General features: G+C 45.0%; 1 protein-coding gene across 1 annotated transcript in view; it reads right to left on the bottom strand.

Annotated features, from left to right (window-relative positions):
• fam120a (family with sequence similarity 120A) overlaps positions 1 to 21231 on the bottom strand; it is a 149133-nt gene that overhangs the window by 50029 nt on the left and 77873 nt on the right. The window contains 2 exon segments of the mRNA XM_033037178.1: positions 10792 to 11037; positions 17112 to 17244. Coding sequence (XP_032893069.1) covers positions 10792 to 11037; positions 17112 to 17244 — 379 coding nt within the window.

Genomic DNA, 21231 nt, shown 5'->3' with positions numbered 1-21231 from the left:
TAATTGTGCGGGGGAAGAACGAATTGCTGTATGGTGACGGAGGAACTGAAGGAAATCCACATTAGGCAGGAAATGGTGTTGGGTAGACTGATGGGGACTGAAGGCTGATAAATCCCCAGGGCCTGGTGGTCTGCATCCCAGGGTACTTAAGGAAGTGGCTCTAGAAATCGTGGACGCATTGGTGTTCATTTTCCAATGTTCTATAGGTTCAGGATCAGTTCCTGTGGATTGGAAGGTAGCTAATGTTATCCCACTTTTTTATAGAGGCAAGAGAGAGAAAACAGGGAATTATGGACCCATTAGCCTGACATCGGTAGTGGGGAAGTTACTGGAGTCAATCATAAAAGATTAAATAACGACACATTTGGATAGCAGTAACAGGATTGGTCCAAGTCAGCATGGATTTACAAAGGGGAAATCATGCTTGACTAATCTTCGGGAAATTTTTGAGGATGTAACTAGGAAAGTGGACAAGGGAGAGCCAGTGGATGTAGTGTACCTGGACTTTCAGAAAGCATTTGATAAGGTCCCACATCGGAGATTAGTGGGCAAAATTAGGGCATATGGTATTGGGGGTAGAGTGCTGACATGGACAGAAAATTGGTTTGCAGAGAGGAAACAAAGAGTAGGGATTAACGGGTCCCTTTCAGAATGGCAAGCAGTGACTAGTGGGGTACCGCAAGGCTCGAGGCTGGGACCGCAGCTATTTACAATATTCAATATACAAAATGCTCCCAGGATTAAGGTGTTCCAAACCAGGGCATCGGAGATGTCCTCATTCTTTACGGAATGGGGGTTCCCCTCTTCGACTATAGATGAGGCACTCACCAGGGTCTCATCCATACCCCGTAACACTGCTCTCTCTCCCCATCCCCGCACTCGCAACAAGGGCAGAGTCCCTCTGGTCCTCACCTTTCACCCCACTAGCCGCCAAATACAACACATAATCCTCCGCCATTTCCGCCACCTCCAACGTGACCCCACCACTCGCCACATCTTCCCATCTCCCCCCATGTCTGCCTTCCGCAAAGACCGCTCCCTCCGCAACTACCTCGTCAATTCTTCCCTTCCCCCCCGCACCACCCCCTCCCCGGGCACTTTCCGTTGCAACCGCAAGAAATGCAACACCTGTCCCTTCACCTCCCCCCTCGACTCCATTCAAGGACCCAAGCAGTCGTTCCAGGTGCGACAAAGGTTCACCTGTATCTCCTCCAACCTCATCCGCTGCTCTAGATGTCAGCTGATTTACATCGGGGAGACCAAGCGTAGGTTGGGCGATCGTTTCGCCGAACACCTCAGCTCAGTCCGCAAAAACCTACCTGAACTCACGGTGGCTCAGCACTTCAACTCCCCCTCCCATTCCCAATCCGACCTCTCTGTCCTGGGTCTCCTCCATTGCCAGAGTGAGCAACAGCGGAAATTGGAGGAACAGCACCTCATATTCCGTCTGGGGACCTTGCGTCCTTATGGCATTAACATTGAATTCTCCCAATTTTGCTAGCCCTTGCTGTCTCCTCCCCTTCCTTAACCCTCTAGCTGTCTCCTCCCACCCTCCCATCCTCGGGCTCCTCCCCCCCCTCCCCCTTTCCTTCTTTCTCCCACCCCCCATCAGTCTGAAGAAGGGTTTCGGCCCGAAACGTCGCCTATTTCCTTCGCTCCATAGATGCTGCTGCACCCGCTGAGTTTCCCCAGCAATTTTGTGTACCTTCGATATTCCAGCATCTGCAGTTCCCTTTTGAACACAATATCTGGGGGTCCTTGTTCATCAGTCAATTAAAGTAAGCATGCAGGTACAGCAGGCAGTGAAGAAAGTGAATGGCATGTTGGCCTTCATAACACGAGGAGTTGCATATAGGAGCAAATAGGTCCTTCTGCAGTTGTACAGGACCCCAGTGAGACCACACCTGGAGTATAGTGTGCAGTTTTGGTCCCCTAATTTGAGGAAGGACATTCTTGCTATTGAGGGAGTGCAGCGTAGGTTCACACGGTTAATTCCTGGGATGGCGGGACTGTCATATGCTGAGAGAATGGAGCGGCTGGGCTTGTATACTCTGGAATTTAGAAGGATGAGAGGGTATCTTATTGAAACATATTAATGGTTTGGACACGCTAGAGGCAGGAAACATGTTCCCGATGTTGGGGGAGGCCAGAACTAGGGGCCACAGTTTAAGAATAAGGGGCAAGGCATTTAGAACAGAGATGATGAAACACCTCTTCACACAGAGTTGTGAGTGTGGAATTCTCTGCCTCAAAGGGCAGATACTTTCAAGAGAGAGCTTGATAGGGCTCTTAAAGATAGCGGAGTCATGGAATATGGGGAGAAGGCAGTAACGGGGTACTGATTGTGGATGATCAGCCATGATTACATCGAATGGCGGTGCTGGCACGAAGGGCCGAATGGCCTACTCTTGCACCTATTGTCTATTTCAAAACTACCTCATCAAATCAATACTCCTTAGCCCTACCACGGCCCCAGTGTGAATGATCCCAGATAATGAAACAATACTAAGTGTCAATACTAAAATCATTCCTATCGTCAGTAAAGCCCAATGATCATTCCAATCGTCAGCGAAGCCCAGCACGACTGCAAACGACAAAGATAAAGAGTTGACATCCACATTCACACACGAGTTGGGATGAGTAATCCAGCTCAAATTTCCTGCTCTATTTTACACTCTCACAGTGCCCTCCATAATGTTTGGGACAAGGACCCATCATTTGGACGACAGATAGCACAATGGGCTAAGTGTTCGGCTGGCGACCGGAAGGTGGCCGGTTCGAATCCCGCTTGGAGTGCATACTGTCGTTGTGTCCTTGGGCAAGACACTTCACCCACCTTTGCCTGTGTGTGAATGTGTGTGAATGTGTGTGAGTGATTGGTGGTGGTCGGAGGGGCCGTAGGCGCAGATTGGCAGCCACGCTTCCATCAGTCTGCCCCAGGGCAGCTGTGGCTACAGAAGTAGCTTACCGCCACCGAGTGTGACTGAGGAGTGAATGAATAATGCGATGTAAAGCGCCTTGAGTATTAGAAAGGCGCTATATAAATCCCATCCATTATTATTATTATTATTTATTTATTTGCCTCTGTACTCCACAATTTGAGATTTGTAATAGAAAAAAATCACATGTGGCTAAAGTGCACATTGTCAGATTTGATTAAAGGCCATGTTTATACATTTTGGTTACATTACACAACAATGTCATGTAAATGAAAGTAGTCATGTTTAGTATTTTGTTGCATATCCTTTGCATGCAATGACTGCTTTTGAAGTCTGCGATTCATGGACATCACCAGTTGCTGGGTGTCTTCTCTGGTGATGCTATGCCAGGCCTGTATTGCAGCCATCTTTAGTTTATGCTTGTTTTGGGGCCTAGTCCCCTTCAGTTTTCTCTTTGGCATATAAAAGGCATTCTCAATTAGGTTCAGATTGGGTGGTTGACTCGGCTACTCAAAAATTGACAATTTTTTAGCTTTGAAAAACTTCTTTGTTGCTTTAGCATTATGTTTGGGATCATGGTCTTGCTGTAGAATGAACCGGACAATGAGTTTTGAGGCATTTGTTTGATGTGTCTACACACTTCAGAATTCATTATGCTAATACCATCAGCAATTGTATCATCAATGAAGATAAGTGAGCCAGTACCTTCAGCAACCATACATGCCCAGGCCATAACACACCCACCACCATGTTTCATAGATGAGGTGGTATGCTTTGGATCTTGGGCAGTTCCTTCACTCCTCCATACTTTGTTCTTGCCATCACCCTGATATGTTAATCTTCGTTCACCTTTCCACAAGACCTTTTTCCAGAACTGTGGTTGCTCTTTTAAGTAGTTCTAGGCAAACTGTAACCTGGCCATCCTATTTTTGCGGCTAACCAGTGCTTTGTATCTTGCAGTATAGCCTCTGTATTTCTGTTGATGAAGTCTTCTGCGGGCAGTGGTCATTGACAAATCCACACCTGACTCCTGAAGAGTGTTTCTGATCTGTCGGACAGGTGTTTGGGGATTTTTCTTTATTATAGAGATAATTCTTCTGTCATCAGCTGTGGAGGTCTTCTTTGGTCTGCCAGTCCCTTTGTGATTATAAGCTCACCAGTTTCTTCTTAATGATGTTCCAAACTGTTGATTTTGGTAAGCCTAAGGTTTGGCTGATGTCTCAGCAGTTTTATTCTTGTTTCTCAGTCTCATAATGGTTTCTTTGACTTTCATTGGCACAACTTTGGTCCTCATGTTGATAAACAGCAATAAAAGTTTCCAAAAGTGATGGAAAGACTGGAGGAAATACTAGGTGCTGAGAACTCTCTTTACCTGCATTAAGGAGGCAATTGACCACACCTGAGCAATTACAAACACCTGTGAAGCCATGTGTCGCAAACATTATGGTGCCTTGAAATGGGGTGGGGTGGGGTGGGGTGGGGTGGGGGGCGCTATGTATAAACACAGCTGTAATTTCTACATGGTGAACAAAATGTATAAAAATGGCCTTTATTAAAATCTGACAATGTGCACGTTAACCACATGTGATTTTTTTCTATTACAAGTCTCAAATTGTGGAGTACAGAGGCAAATAAATAAATGATGGGTCTTTGTCCCAAACATTATCTGAATTTCTCCAGCATTTTTATTAACGGCCATTTTTATACATTTGCTGAGTTTCTCCAGCATTTTTATCTCACCCACTGAGTGTCTCCAGCATTTTTGTCTACCTTCGATTGGTCCAGCATCTGCAGTCCTATTAAAAATAACGTGGGTGAATGACTTTACCTGCACACCAGGAAGAAGCCCGTGCTCGCGGTCCGGAGCCCTCAATGACAGTGAGTTTTGAGAAATTCTCCCGTGACTTTTATTCAAAGGAACGCGGTGTCATTAATTCTTGGTCAAAACACAATTACATTTATTGAGGAATGTGGATCGATGCATTGATGACACATTGTATAACTACGTGTTAACTACTGGCTGTTAACAAGTGCTAACAGTGGTAGTTAACAAATCGTTTTCATCTCATGGCCGGTGCAGTGGTGACTCGTTGTAACGATTATCCATGGTCGTCTTTTTTTTAAAATCCGTATTTAACAACGCGATTTCGTATTTCTGTATTTGTATAGCATTTCTGTACGAAATGCGGAAAATCCGTACTACTTGGCAGCTATGCTAACCCCATCTCCCAGGATTTAGCCCTCACCTATCTATGTGTAAGCAATTAAAGTGCTCACCTAGACACTTCTTAAATACAGTCAGTGACCTCCACTTCAACCGTTTTCTTGGGCATTGCATTCCAGGTACTCGCTTGGGCATCGGAAAGGAGGCGATTTAAAGAAGATCTGAGGTACATTGTTTCCACAACAGATGTTGGAGCTGGAATGAGTTGCCAGAGGAGGTGTTGGATTATAATAATAATATTCAAGGAGGCATCTTGACAGGTACTTAAATTAGCAGAACATCGAGGGAAATGGAACTAATGCATGCCAGATATGATCAGCACTGATGTAGTGGGCCGTGCGCAGTGCTTCCACACCTCTAAAAGTTTTCCTTAAATAGAATCCCAAATTTCCTGGAATTTGATGGTATTTCCTGAAATTTTCCAAAATGCTTCCTGTGTGCTATTTGTTGATTTTTGTTTCACGGGCACACATTAACAACACAAAGAACAAGACAAAACAGATCTATGTAACTACACCGTATCTGCCTGCTTCTGTTACTCACTTGTACAGTGTTATGCAAAGCAGCTTTAAATTGCCTCCAACAGCTTTCGTTGTCTTTGTTTTTCAACCTGCTCTCATGTGTCTCAGTCTCTGCTCTCTCTCCCTCCCACCCTCCCTTTGTCCCTCCCTCCCTCACCCTCCTTCCCTCTCTCCCTTCTCTCCATCCCTCCCTCTCTCTCTCCCCCTTCCTCTTTCTCTCCCTCCCTCCCTCGCTCCCCATCCCTCTCTCTCCCTCTTTCCCTTCCTCACACTCTCCCTCCCCTCTCCCTCTCCCTCTCGGCCCATTGAGCCCACCCACCATTCTGTAAAATCAAGGCCAATCCCCATGTAACTGCAATCCCACCTCCCACTGGTAACTTTTCACCAAAAAACTCATCCAGAATTCTACCACTGCCTGAAAAATAATCAAAGGCTCAACTTCCACTGAGAAAGAGAAATCCAAAGACTCATTGACAAACGAGAATTTTCCCGAACAGTCTGTGAACCATAGCGCTATGTTTAAAGCCCATAGTGCTGCAGCCAGTAGCACTATATTTAGAACCCATAGCGCTGCAGCCGACAGCTCTTTGTTTAAATTCCCACGTGTTAAACTGACAGCGCTCTGTTTAAACCTTTGAGCGTCAAACTGGTAGTGCTGCGTGTATTATCATTACACCCCTTCGCGGGCCGGATGCGGAAATTTCCAGAAATTGTTAATCGATTTCCCTAAAATTACCCGAAGACAACCAGAATTTCCCGAATTTCGGGTAATTTCCTTCAAAGTGGAAACACTGGCCGATGCGGCCAATTTCAATGCTGTTCGTCTCTGTGACTCACAAGTCTCTGGGTGAAAAAGATTTCCTTCATGTTCCATCTGATTCTCTTCCCCCTTACCCTAAATCTATGTCCTCTTGACTATCCCTGATGTGGGGAAAAGCTTCCTGCAGTTTACCTGAGCTATATGGCTTTTTATACAGCTCAATCGCATCCCCTCTTAACCTCCTAAGCTCGAGGGAGAACATGCCTCTTCAATCTCTCTTCAGAAATGAACTGCTCCATCTCTGGCAATATCCAGGTGAATCTTCTCTGTACCCTCTCTAACACCATCACATCCCGCAGTACTTCTATTAAGGCCTAACCAAAGTTATATAACATTGGAGCATACCATTCCTGGCTTTATATTCAGTGACCTGACAAATGAAGACTAGTATCCAATATTTCCACCAAATGATGTTATCTACCTGTGCTGTCATCTTCAAACATCTCTGGACTTGTACTCAAGGTCTCTCTGTTCATCAATGCTCCATGAGATTCTGCCGTCCTACCATACATCCTAACATCATTAGTACTCTCAAAATGCATCACTTCACTTTTATCTGGATTGAAGTCCACTGCCATTTATCAGCCCATTCATCAATGCACCAATAATCCTGTTGCCTAAGGCACCCTCCATAGTGCCCACAACTCCACCAATCTTCTTGTCACCTGTGAACATACATCCACATCAGTCCAGTATCTTGCAAACAGCAAAGGTCCAAGCACTATCCCTCAGGAACATCAATAGCAAAAGGCATATCCAATCACAAAAACAACCCTGCACAATCACTGATGAAGGGATTCAACCTGAAACAGAGACCACTTCTTTCCATTCATATATAGTCATACAGCATGAAAAACAGGCTCTTCGCCCCACACCAACCAATATGCCTCAACTGCACGATTCCCACATACCCGTGTTTGGTACACTATACCTATCCTATCCATGTACCTGTCTAAATGTTTCTCAAATATCTGTCTCAACTAACTCATTCCATACACCTACCACCTACAACCCCTCAGATTCCCAATAAATCTTCCCCATCCCACCTTACATCTATGTTCTCTGGTTATCAATTGTTCTATGTGTAAATAAATCTCTATCTACCTTATCATTTCTCTCATGATCTTGTACACTTCTATAAGATCACCTCTCATATTCCTGCACTCTAAGGAATAGTCCTAGTATTTTCAACCGCTCCCTTTAGTTCAGGCCCTCGAGTCCTGGCACCATCCTTGTAAATCTTATCTGCACCTTTTCCAGCTTTAAAACATCTTTCCCATAACAGGGTGACCAAACCTGAACAGGGTGACCAAGCCAAGTCCGCGAGCATTGCCACTTTCATTTCACTGCACATCTCGTATGTGTATGTGACAAATAAACTTGACTTGACTTGACTTGAACGCAATACTGTGTGGCCTCATCAATGTCTTGTACAACTGTGGCATGACTTCCCAATGACCTTCAATACTCAATACTCAATGACATATGAAGGCCAATGTGCTGAAAACGTTCTGGACTACCCTACTTCTGGTGCCACTTTCAAGGAACCATGTGCTTGCACTCCTAGATCTTTCTGCACTACACCACAGAGCCCTGCCATTTACCGAGTTGATCCTGTCCTTATATGACTTGTACGTTCTCATTCAAATCAAAACAAACAGCAATGGGGCCAGCAGCGAACCTTTAGGCACACCACTAGTCGCTGGCCTCCAGTCCCAAAAAAAAAAAATTTCACCAAAAGATCACTGTTCTCTTCCATGAAACCAATTTTCTATCCAATCAGCTAGATCTCCTTGGATCCCATGTGATCTAACCTTCCAGAGCAGCCTACCAGGCGGAACCTTGTCAAATGCTTTGCTAAAATCCGTATGTACATCTACAGCTCTGCCCCCATCAACCTCAGTTGTTGCTCAAGCTGCTGAGTTCCTCCAGCAACATATTTGTTGCTCCAGATTCCAGCATCTGCAATCTCTCATGCCTCATCCATCATCTTCTGCCTCCTCTTGCTGAACCCATGTTGGACGGCGCGACTCTCGTCAGCAGCGGCCTCTGCAGTCCGTCTGCGTTTTTATTATTTTATGTCTTATGTTTTTATGTAGTTTTTGTTATTTTTGTTGGGGTATGTGTGTGGTGGGGTGGGGGGGGTGGGGGTAACTTTTAAATCTCTCCCTGCACGGGAGACCCGACCTTTTCTTTGTCGGGTCTCCGTTGTCGTTGGGGCTGCAACGAGGAGCGGCCTCCAACAGGAAGACCGGGGGCTGTGGTGCCGACTACTCACCTCACCGTCGCGGAGCTGGCCGAGTCCAGAGCGGGTGGAGCTGTGGTGGACGCTGCTGCGACCCGACCCCCGGAGATTCGGTGGCTGCAACTGCGGGTTTGGCGGGCGGCACCGGGAGCCCGCGGGTCCCTGGAGGGAGTCCGCTTTTCAGGGCTTCCGCAACGGCGACTTCTCCCGCCCGAGTTGCGGGGTTGAAGAGCACCTGAGCGGGGCCTTACAGCATCGCCCCGCGAGGCTTGGAATGGCTGCGGGACTCTGCGAGCGCACGCCGGGGGCTCTAACATCAAGACCCGGTGTGCGACCTTGCATCACCCGGCGTGGCTTTAATGGCTGCGGGACAATTCGCCATCGCCCGCCGGGGACTTTGACTTTGACTCTGACATCGGGGGGGAGTGCAGTGGAGAGATAAGTTTTTTTGGCCTTCCATCACAGCAATGTGATGGATGTTTATATAAATTATGTTGTGTCTTGGGTCTATTTGTTTGTAATGTATGGCTGCAGAAACGACATTTCGTTTGGACCTCAAGGGGTCCAAATGACAATAAATTGAATTGTATTGTATTGTATTGGATACAGTTTGCCAAACTGGATCTCCCTGGCCCAAACATTTTGGACCTTCTCCCTGTGGGAACTTGTCCCTGTGGACCTTCTCCCTGTGGGAACTTGTCAAAGGACTTATTAACATCTACTCAAACCACATTTACTGCTCTGGCCTCATCAATACACTGGTTACCTTATCAAAACAAAAAAATGAATCCAAAGCATAACTCTGTTGCAATTCCACAGCTGTTAAGGAGAGAAATCCTTCTCCTGAGCCTGTACTTGGTTAGACACGGCAGAAAAATAACAAGCTCATGCATTTCAACGGACCAAGACTCTTGAAAAACATCTATGATAATTTTTATTTTTTAATTAATTTGTGAATTATAATAGCTTCTGAATGTATCCAATGCACAGGGACATTCAGCACAATCACTATTTTGTGTTTTGACAGTCGGTAAAGTGACAGCAAATGGGGAATGGCGTGGCAGGTGGGCATAGCAGTGAAAGCTGCTTTGCGAGTAGGGTATTTATCTGGTCATCCTATGTGATAACACAATGTACAGAACAGGATCAGGCCTTTCAGCCCACAATGTCCGTGCCGAACATGATGCCAGGTTAACCACATCTCCTCCGCCTAACTAAAGTCCTATAAAGCTGCAACATGACTTCCTGATTCTTATACTCAATACCCTGGCTGATGAGGGCAAGCATACAGTATGCTTCCTTTACCACTCTTTCTACCATGTTGCCACTTTCAGGGAGCTACGGACTTCAACTGCAGATCCCTCTGTACATGATTGCCAATAATTGTATACTTTCCCCATACATTCAATCTCCAAAGAGCAACACCTCATACTTCCTCAGATTAAACTGCCATTTATCTGCCAATTTCTGTAGCTGATCATCTTATTGATCAAAGACCACCAGCCAGAATAATACCCTTCAACAATGATCCCTATGATATCTATGAGTAAGCCAGTTCCAAATCCAAGTAACTAATTCACCATGCATAATCCTTTAGATCGGCCTGTCATGAGGGACTTCATCAAATGCCTTACTAAAATCATATAGACATCCTCAACTATATCACCATCTCATAAAACTCAATGAGGGTTTGTAAGACATGATCTGCTACGGACAGTCATGCATTATGTTGTAGATTATCTTGGGCAAATTAGTATTAGGGAATTTTTGTGCACATTATCTCACTCGCATCCAGAAAATGTTGCTCGCTAGATCAGATGCATACACGGACAACTCATGCTGGCAGCAACACTTGGTCTCGTGTCACTTTTAACAGAACTATACCTAATGCTTTTACATAGGATATTATTAACTGCATTATTGTCACCATTATGAGCATTATTCCTAATGCATATACATAGTTTAATATCGGCCATTGTTTTTCAAAATAACATTTTGATATAAATATTTAACTGTATATAGTTGGCAGTACTTCGACATACCTTAGTTAGCACCTGAAATACATAAGGATACATCAATCCTTTTCTGTGCCTGTGTTCAGCAACTCGTAATACCTCTGGAGCTACCATTGGCACAGGAGGTGTGGTTATGTCCATGTGGTTTCTTGTAGGCACTGACAGTAGCGATGGTATATGATGTGTGTTGATTTGGCCAAGTCTGCTTGCAGCTGGTGCAGGGGAAATCTTTGCATCTACCTGGCATCCTGGATTGCCAGAAAGCTCCTCAACCTGGCAGATAAGATATCCATTAATAAATTGCACCAGATTCATAGAACACATCCTGATATTTTCAAAAATGCTTTTGAACTGTATAGATTTGCAAAATTATGAAAAGGACCTACACTGATTGTACACTCAAATTCCCTCTTATCTATAGTGGAGAAAGGAGAACAGAGCACAGATTCCTGGTCTGGACAACCCAGCCAGAAGTAACCTACATAGCTTGCTGTCAAGCTTTTATCAGATTGTTCAATTTTAAAGTAAGGAGTACTGGCCCAGTCTCATTAATCAAACTTCATGGTGCAAATTGCAAATCTCAGGAATTAATCAATCTATTTTCACAAGATATTCTTCATTTGCAAGAGAGAGAAATGAAACCCGTACATATAAGTGAGTTTGGTATTCCGAATAACAGAAGAATCATGGGATTTGTCAAAGGTCGAACACTATAAATAAAAATCAAACGAAGCGCTGTAGATCCATGAGTATAGTTTGGGTCCGATTTTTCTTTTTGGGGGGTGGGGGGGGAGAGACTGGACCAGCTCTCATCCGCAGAACCATGCCTCATCCGCAGCCAGGATCGAACCCGTGTCCCCAGCGCCGCAAGCGCTGCCAAACTGCCATTGGACCGTCCCCGGTAACACTCCCCCCCTCCCCCCACTCGAGTGTCCCATCCCCACCCGGGGGGCGGCCGGAGACATCTGGACTGACGGGACACCGGACCCCAGCGCGGAGAAGCGCCAACCCCAGCTCACCTCCGCCTCTCCCACCGGGCCAACCGACAGCCCGGACAGACAACACCAGCGTTTCCAGGCCCACAGCCAGCACAGAGACCCCACAGGCCCACAGCCAGCACAGAGAACCCACATACCCATAGCCAGTGCCAACTCCAGCCCAACCCCGCTCCAACTCCAGAGGAACCCGCTCCCAGATGGGCAGCTATGGCGACAAGTGCCAGTTTGCTCACGGCCTGGCCGAGCTGCGCTTCCTCAGCCGCCACCCTAAGTACAAGACGTACCTTGCACACCACTGGCTTCTGCCCCTACGATACCCACTGCCACTTCATCCACAACCCCGAGGAGGTGCAAGGACCCCGGCCTCCCCTGCGCCAGCCTGGGCTCAGCCTCCTCCAACCCGGCGCTAGACTGGGCCGCGCTGCGGGCGGCCTTCAGCCCCGACCTGGAGTTGGAGCTGGCCCAGACTCTGGGCTTGGGGCTGGGCAAGGGAGGGGGATGAGGTTACTGCTGCCGCCAGCACCACCCACAGTACCAGCAGCTCCAGTGGGCACCTGGCCTGCCCATGGCCGGCAGGAGCCCGTCCGCAGACTCTCTCCGACCAGGACGACTCCAGCTGCAGTGGCTCCGAGTCGCCCGTCTTCAAGCAGGGCCGGCGGCTGCCCACCTTTAGCAGGATCTCGGTGTCGGATTGAGGGGAGGGGGATGGAGGTGGAGGGTGGGACAGGCAGAGCCGAGCTGGAGCGAGCGGCTGCAGCGCTGGCTGCAAGTCCAGGGCCGCCCCGCCAGCCCAGGGCCACCCCAGACACCTCCGGACAGGGACGGGACACCGGGGAGGGGACGGCCCAGCAGCAACTCAACAGCGACCGCGGACGAAACGCAAGCCTGCACACAATGCAGCACCACCGTTGCCGAGACTGTTTATAGCTACTGACCTATGACCTGGGCATGCGCAGTCGGAATACTGAACTCGCTTATTATGCTAAGATTTTACTGGGACATACATAATTGCACTGACATCTTTATTCTTGTACTCAAACACTGCAATGAAGGTGTACATACTGTCCATCTTCGAATTGTTTGCTGCACACCTTAACGTTAGCTTTCAGTGATTCATGTACAAGGACACCCAGGGACCTCTGAACAACACCTTTAAAGCTTTTACCAGGTAATAAAATAATCCATTCTTCCATCCAATCTCACATTTCCCCCATTGTTTGTTCCTTATATGTCATTAGCAAAATGCTGGAATCCATTATTGAGAAGGTAATAGTAGAACATTTGGAAAATTTAAAAATAAACAAGCAATGTTTATTTGAGGTGCCGGATGACTGGAGAGTGACAAAAGTTGTTCCTTTATTTAAGAAGGGCTGATGGGAAAAGCCTTGGAACCACAGGCCAGTGAATCTAACATCTGTGGCCGGAAAGTTACGAGAGACAGGCATGATATTCACCTCCAGAAAAAAAGTAGGAAGTATTGGCCGGGAGTCCAGGAGCTGGCTAGGCACCCGGCAGGTCCAGAGGCAGCGTCCCGGTGGGGGTTCAGGGGGCAACGCCCCTTGAAGCGCCTGCATTTTCAATATATTGAAAGCGATTCCCAAGCTTTCTGCTGGTAGTTTACATAACAGAAGCTTAGAATTTTTCTAGCACATAACCAGTGACATAACCTCTAAAAGATAAATGTTTCATGAAATAAATGACTTCATATAGCTAAAAAAATCTTTACAAAAAATGTTACCTGAAATGCTGCAAACAGCACAGAAAAAGTGATTGATAAACCGATGACATAAGTAACATTACCTAAACTCTTGACTTCCACTTTGCCTGACACTTTATTTTTGAAAACTTGCTCAACATGGCTTCCTTGTGCTTGTTTCTTGCTTGTTGAGCTGCTAACATGTTCCTTTCTCTTGGCTTCTGCAGCCGGTACCCAGACGGGGCATCGAAGGAGGAAAAGCCAAAGCGAAGAAGTGGAAACCAAGATACCGAACGGAAACAACGCCAAAAAGCCAAATATACAAACGGACCCGACGCCGAAAAGCCAAATAACCGAACGGACGGGATGCCGAAAAGCCAAATAACGGACATGAAGTCTCCGGGGACGGGATTTGTCCGAGTCCTTGTCAGCGATTGGTCTAGACCCCCGCGTCCATCACATCTCAGGCCGGGGGAGACGGGAGGGTGGGGGGGATCTTTAATTTTCCTTCGCCGCTTTTGGACGAACAAAGATCATAGAGCGGATTATTTTTGTAAGCTTTGATTTACCACGGTACTTGGGGTTAAGAGGCTGGAATCTATCTATCTCTTTTGTTCTTTCTCGCTCTCTCTCTCTCCCCCCTCTCTCTCTCGCTCTCCCCCCCCTCTCTCTCTCTCTCTCCCCTCCCTCTCTCCCCTCCTTCTCATCTATCTATCTATCTATCTATCTATCTATCTATCTATCTATCTATCTATCTATCTATCTATCTATCTATCTACCATCCATCCATCCTACTATCCATCCATCTATCTAGCTCTCTCGTTCTCTCTCTCCCGTCATTCCCGGAATCATTTGCCGTTTTGCAAAGACAACTGCATCTGCAGTTCCTTCCTATTGAAGAAGAACCCTGGCCTGCAACAACTCCTAATCCATTCCCTCCACAGACGCCGCCTAGCCCGCTGACTTCCTCCAGCACTCTGTGTTTTTTTATTTAACTCTGAAATTGAAGATAGACACAAAAAGCTGGAGTATCTCAACGGGACAGGAGGAGGAGGAGCCATCCTGGGGAACGGCTGCTAACCAGCAGCTGTCCGTTCAATTCACTTTTTTTATTAGTTTTTAGTGAATTTTGTCCTGTTTGTTGGGGAATTTGACTTTTTTATGGGGGGGAAGGGGGAAACTATTTTCTAGGTCCCTACCTGGTCGGTGAGGCAGCTTTTTCCCCGGGCTGCACCGTCGACCCGTCCTTGCGGCCTACCAGCGGGAGTGGAGCGGCGTTTTCCTGGCGGGGACCGCCCAGCACCTTCAGCTTCGGTGGCGGCACAGCGCTGGAGCGCTATCGCGGAGCGGGCGATGCCTTGTCTGGGTCGCCGCGCTGGAGCTCCGGTATGCTGCGGAACTGTGGAGCGGCCAGCCGCGGCACCGACTTTAACATCGGGAGCCTCGGAGCACCAACCGACGTGGCCCTGTCGGCTTCGGAATGCCACGGACTCCGGTAGGGAATCGGCCGTTCCAGCCGCTGTGAGGACTCTCCCGACGCCGGAGCAACACCACCCGGCGAGAATGGCCAGGAACATCGGGCCTCCGTAGAGGCAACTGTGGAGGCCTCAATAGGTTTGACTATGGGAGAACTGGGGATGGGGACTGGACATTGTGCCTTCCCCCACAGTGGTAACCATTGTGGGGGGATTTTTTTTGTGTATAAATGATTATTTTATTCTGTGTCCAAGATGGCTGCCGGAAGGGAGAGTGTACGCTGGCGCGCTTTAGCTGCCGCTGCTCTCTCTTCATATTGTGTTTTTGATTTCTGTCTTTGGATTGAATTCTGTCATTAATTTGTGTACTGGTGATGTCTTTAATATTTATTTCATTCCGCTTACATGTTTTTACTCTATTTGCTAAATTTTGTAAGGTGTCCTTGAGACTCTTGAAAGGCGCCCATAAATAAAATGTATTATTATTATTATTATTATTTAGCTTTTCGGCATTGTTTCCGTTCGGTATCTTGGTTTCCACTTCTTCACTTCGGCTTCTCGTCCTTCGACGCCCCGTTGGCACACGTCTGCAGCCATCTTCTGCTTCAGTAAGGGAAGCTGGTCAGTGATTGGCCACAACGCCCCTCGGAGACGGCGTCTGATTGGCTGCCGAGTGATCGGCACATTATGTGATTGGACTAAACGCCCTTGGAGACAGCGGCTGATTGGACGGCAGGAGACGGATTTGTCGATTGGACAGGAATTTTAAGAGAAGCTGGTCGGTGATGGGATGAAACGCCCTTGCAGCCAAAAGGATTTATTTTTCTTCCCGCCCCACCTCCACATCAGTCTGAAGAAGGGTCTCGACCCGAAACGTCACCTATTCCTTCGCTCCATAGATGCTGCCTCACCCGCTGAGTTTCTCCAGCATTTTTGTCTACTTTTGATTTTTCCAGCATCTGCATTTCTTTCTTAAACTTAAATATTCAGTTAGATAGTTAGATATACTTTTGGCTTGGTTTTCTTAGTTGAGCGCTTATCCTGGAGTTATAGTACGAGTACTTTGTGTTTTAATTGTAATTTACTATTCCTTGGAGCGCAGAAGGATGAGCGATGGTCTTATAAAGGTGTATACAGTAATGAGGGGAATAGATAGGGTAAATGTATAGAGTCTTTTACATGGAAATCAAGAGATGATGGGTTTAAAGTAAGGATGGAAAGGATCCTGAGGGGTAACTTTTTTTTTTGCACACAGAATGTGATGGATATATGTAATGTGCTGCTGGAGGAGGCAGTTGAGGCAGGTACTATCACAATGTTTAAAAAACATTTTGACAGGTACATGGTACAAGTTAGATAGAGCTCTAGTGGCTAGTGGAATCAAGGGATATGGGGAGAAGGCAGGCACAGGTTATTGATTGGGGACGATCAGCCATGATCACAATGAATGGCGGTGTTGGCTCGAAGGGCCTCCTCCTGCACCCATTTTCTATGTTTCTATGGATAGGATACGTTTAGAGGAATATGGGCCAAACACAGGCAGGTTGGACTCGTGCAGATGGGGCATGTTAGTTGGCATGAGCAAGTTGGGCCAAAGTCATAGTGTGATTCTATGACTATGACTCTCTATTTAAAGTATGATATAAATGCATTGCAGGTAGTGCTGTAAAAGGCACATGAGATTGATTTCTGGAATAAAGGTATTGATGCATAAAGAGAGTTTGAGCAAGGTGGGCCAATACTTGTGCAAGTTTAAAATAATGAGAGATGATAATATGTGTCTGCAGGGAATTGATAAAGGGTGGATGCTGAGACATTGCTATCCTTCAAGGGGATATCCCCTCAAGGAACTTTTCAAACTTGGGCAGCTTTTAGAGCGATTAATTTATTCAATATTATGTCTTAAATAATGCTCAATTTTACTAATATCCAATATCAACTTACATAATGAACACTGACTTGTTATGTTTCAAATGGATGACTGATCACTGATGTATAGTAGAAGAGCAAATGAAAAGGAATGTACTTGAGTATTTTACTTATAAATAGATTACTTTTGTAAATTGCAGGTTCAGTAAGCAAACCTACTTCAAAATTTAGTCACACAGTAACATTATTTTGAAAACTCACTATGCTTGTATTATTATTAATAAAGATTGCACGTTACATATACAATACCTTTGTTTCATTGCGAATACAAACACCTTTCTGATGCCCTCCTCCAGAAGATTTGTCTAAAACATCAGATTGATTTCCAGATTTTCCCCATGGTAATACATGCCCAACTTGGTGATGTGGTTCAGTAGCATGACTGGGGAAAAAAACAACAAATGCAGACATTAAATAGACAAACAGAACATTACATATGACATTTTCCCTCAATCGTTGACCTTGCTTCAAGTATTCTTGTAAATGTTTGCTGGAGGATATCCATGATCATTTAAACAGTATCCAAGCACTTCTAAAGAAAACACTAAGACAGCTAATCCATTATTTCTTTCCACTGACTCAACACTTTACGTCGATGTGCAGTCATGTGTTGGTTATATTTCATTGCTCATGATGTGCTGGATATTTCATATGAAAAGGAGTTTCTGATAGTTGATATTAGAAGAGGATGGCCGATGATCCATAAACCTCTCTTCATCAATGGGTTGGTAGTGGACAGAGTAAGCAACTTGAAGTTCCTGGGCATGCATATCTCTGAAGATCTGTCCTTAAACCCAGCACGTTGATGAAAATATAAAGAAAGCACATCAACGCCTCTAGTTCATTAGAGGATTGAGGTGATTCGGTATGTCGACCAATACTCTCTTGAACTCCTAAAGGTGTACCGCTAGAGAAAAAAGTTTGCAAAAAAGTGGTGAACACGGCCCAGTCCATCATAATACTGACCTCCCCACCATCGATGGGATCTATTGGAGACGTTGCCTCAAAAAGGCAGCCAGCATCAAAAGGAATCCACACCACCCAGGCCATGTTCCAATGTCACTCCGGTCATCAGGAATAAGGTATAGGAGCCTGAAAACTGTAATGCCCAGGTTAGGGAACTGCTTCTTCCCAACAACCATCCGGCATTGAACACTGCAAACACCAACTAAACTCTGAATCACAAATTGTGTTGATTACACTATTAGTTTGGTTGTTTTTATGTATTGAACTTCTTTTTGTTGTTTATTTTGATGCCGACTGAGTACTATGTTTAAATATTGTTAGAGTGCAGCAAGTAAGAATTTCATCGTTCTATTTCAGGACATAGGGCACCTTTGACTCTCTTGATTTATAAGCACATGCAGTCACCTCTATTCAGTTCTAATTATGCAAATTTCAATTACGCAGTACATCCCAATTGGCCTCTCAAATTTATGTAAAAATAAAGAATTGCAGATGCTGGTTTACAAAAATTCTGCAGGATCCTGAGCCGAAACATCACCTATCCATGTTCTCCATGGATGTTGCCTACCCATTGAGTTACTCCAGCACTGTGTCTTTTTCTCGCAACTTTATGATAACTCACAAAATGAGTGTGTTTTACCTTGATGCAGCATGTATAATGTATGAAGCCTATTCTTTAACTAAATCCATTACATTAGTCTCAAAGTAAATGGTAATAGTTTCAAAATAATTTTGTTATAAAAAGTTGCACAGCATTTATCAAAATTGTTTTTCTATCATGGTTATCCTTTTAAAACAAAACCCTAAACCCATTTCAAGGATTAAAAACTAAATGTCGATGGGTTGGTAAATTTGCTGACAACACCAGAGTTGGGGGCGTTGCAGGCAGTGGGGAATGCTGTCTGAAGATACAGCAGGATGTAGCTCAGCTGCAGAAATGGATGGAGAAATGGCAGGTGGAGTTTAACCCAAGCACGTGTGAGGTGTTGCACTTTGGGAGGTTGAATGTAAGGAGAGAATATACAGTTAATGGCAAGATCCTTAACAGCATTGATGTGCAGTGTGATCTTGGAATCCAAGTTCATAGCTGACAGAAGGTGGCAGCACAAGTAGATGAGGTATTGAAGGAGGTGCATGGTATGCTTGGCTTCATTGCTGGGGCCATTGAATAAAATAGTCAGGAAGTCATGATGCAGCTCAAAAGCTCTTTGGTAAGGCTACATTTGGAGTATTGCATGCAAATCTGGTCGCCCCATTACAGGAAAGATGTGGAAGCTTTGGAGATGTTGCAGATGAGGTTTACCAGAATGCTGTGTGGATTAGAGGGTTTCAGCTACAGGTTGGGTAGACTTCCGATTGTTTTCTCTGGAAAATCGGAGATTGAGGGGAGACTTGACATAAGTAGATAACATTATGAGAGGCAGATAGGGTAGACAGTTAAATGCCCCTGTCCCACTAATGCCCCTGCCCCACTTAGGAAACCTGAACGGGAACCTCTGGAGATTTTGCGCCCCACCCAAGGTTTCCATGCGGTTCCCGGAGGTTGCAGGTGGTTGCCGGAGGTTGCAGGTAGTGGAAGCAGGTAGGGAGACTGACAAAAACTTCCGGGAACCGCACGGAAACCTTGCAAAGTGTGCAAAGTCTCCAGAGGGTTCCGTTCAGGGTTTCCTAAGTGGGACAGGGGCATTATTAGATCCATTTTTACCAGGCTGACAATATCAAAAACTAGCGGGCATAGCTCTAAGGTAAGAGGGGAAAAGTTTTATTGAAATGTGAGTGGCAAGTTGTATTTCTTATGCAGAACGTAATGGGGGTGTGGAACGTATTGCCAGGGGTGGTGGTGGAGGTAGATACAGCAGTGGCTTTTAAAAGTCTTTTTAGATAAGCACTTGGAAGTGCAGGGAAATAGAGGGATATGGATCATATACAAGCAGGTGAGAACAGTTTAATTTGTATACATTGTGTATGCAAGCAAAGAATTTCACTGTGCCTGGTCACGTGACAATAAAGTATTCCTAACATCGCATCATGTTCAGTACAAACATTGTGGGCTAAAGGGTTTGTTCCTGTACTGTACTGCTCTGTATAAAGGACTATACTGTGCATGCTCAAAATCACTTTTCAATGTTGGTGCTTGGCATGCTGAGCATTTCCTATATATTCTATTTTTATTTCTGAATAATCTCTATTTGAAATGGTAATAAGACTTCAGCTAAATTATGAACAAGGCCAAGTTTGCACATGGTAGCAATTTATTTTATTAAAACAATTTTAAGTCTGATTTTTCATTTAGTCGGAGAAAGGCAAATTCTAATATTTGCAATTGATACTTCTTTCAACCGCTGAACACCAAAATATTAATAACATTCCACCAGACTTTGATTTTTATTCACTGAGAAATCCAACTGTAAATCCATTATGAACAAGTTGATTATTGTCTTACGCAATGCTTTTAAGCTTTTACTGTATGTTTCATAGATTTAAATGCAAATGGTTTAATGCTACTAGACATAATAAGAAAATATATAATGAAGACTATTTATTCCTTTGCAGTGTGCTTGGAATAAATAGGGTGTTATAATATGGGTTTTATGGCACCTAATAAATAAGGTGTTATAAAACACTAAGACATTGTTATAGTCGTGTATAACTGTGAATATAAAATGAAAAAGTGTTCATTTATTAATTTTGTTTTCAGATAGTCTTACCTCAAAAATGTGATTGAGTTTTTTGAGGAAGTGACCTAGATGAGGGGAGGGAAATGCATGTTGTCTTCAGTGACTTCAGTAAAGCACCTGACAAGCTCTTTTATTGTAGGCCGGTCCAGAAGATTAAGTCCAGAAGTAAACATCGTAGATGGGGATAGACAAAAATGCTGGAGAAACTCAGCAGGTGAGGCAGCATCTATGGAGCAAAGGAATAGGCGACGTTTCGGGTCGAGACCCTTCTTGTACATCATAGATGGAGATATATTTCTGTAATTGGAAGTCTGTGACCAGTAGTATTCTTCAAGGATCAGTATGGGGACCTCTATTGTTTGTGAGGTATATATTAAATTAACATTTAGACAGGCTGATTTAGGATGTTTTTAGACAACACAAAATTGTTGGAGTTGACGATTGTGAAGGTGATTACCAAAGGATACAGCAGAATGCAGGTCAGTTGGAGATCTGAGCAGAGATATGTCAGATGGGAGTCTAATCCGGACAGGTGTGAGGTGTTGCACTTTGTGAGGTCAAATGTAAGAGGAAAGTGTCCAGTAAATGGCAAAGAGCATTGATGTACACTTAAAGAAGACATTTGCATGCTTGCCTTCATCAGTCAGAACACAGGGTACATGTACTTCTGCTATAATGTACATTTTGATAATACAAATTAGTTATAACATTTTTAATAAATTAGT

This window comes from Amblyraja radiata, chromosome 18 (assembly GCF_010909765.2).
Source record: "Amblyraja radiata isolate CabotCenter1 chromosome 18, sAmbRad1.1.pri, whole genome shotgun sequence".
In the NCBI taxonomy this organism is placed as follows: domain Eukaryota; kingdom Metazoa; phylum Chordata; class Chondrichthyes; order Rajiformes; family Rajidae; genus Amblyraja; species Amblyraja radiata.
This window is presented reverse-complemented; position numbering and strand designations above follow the sequence as displayed.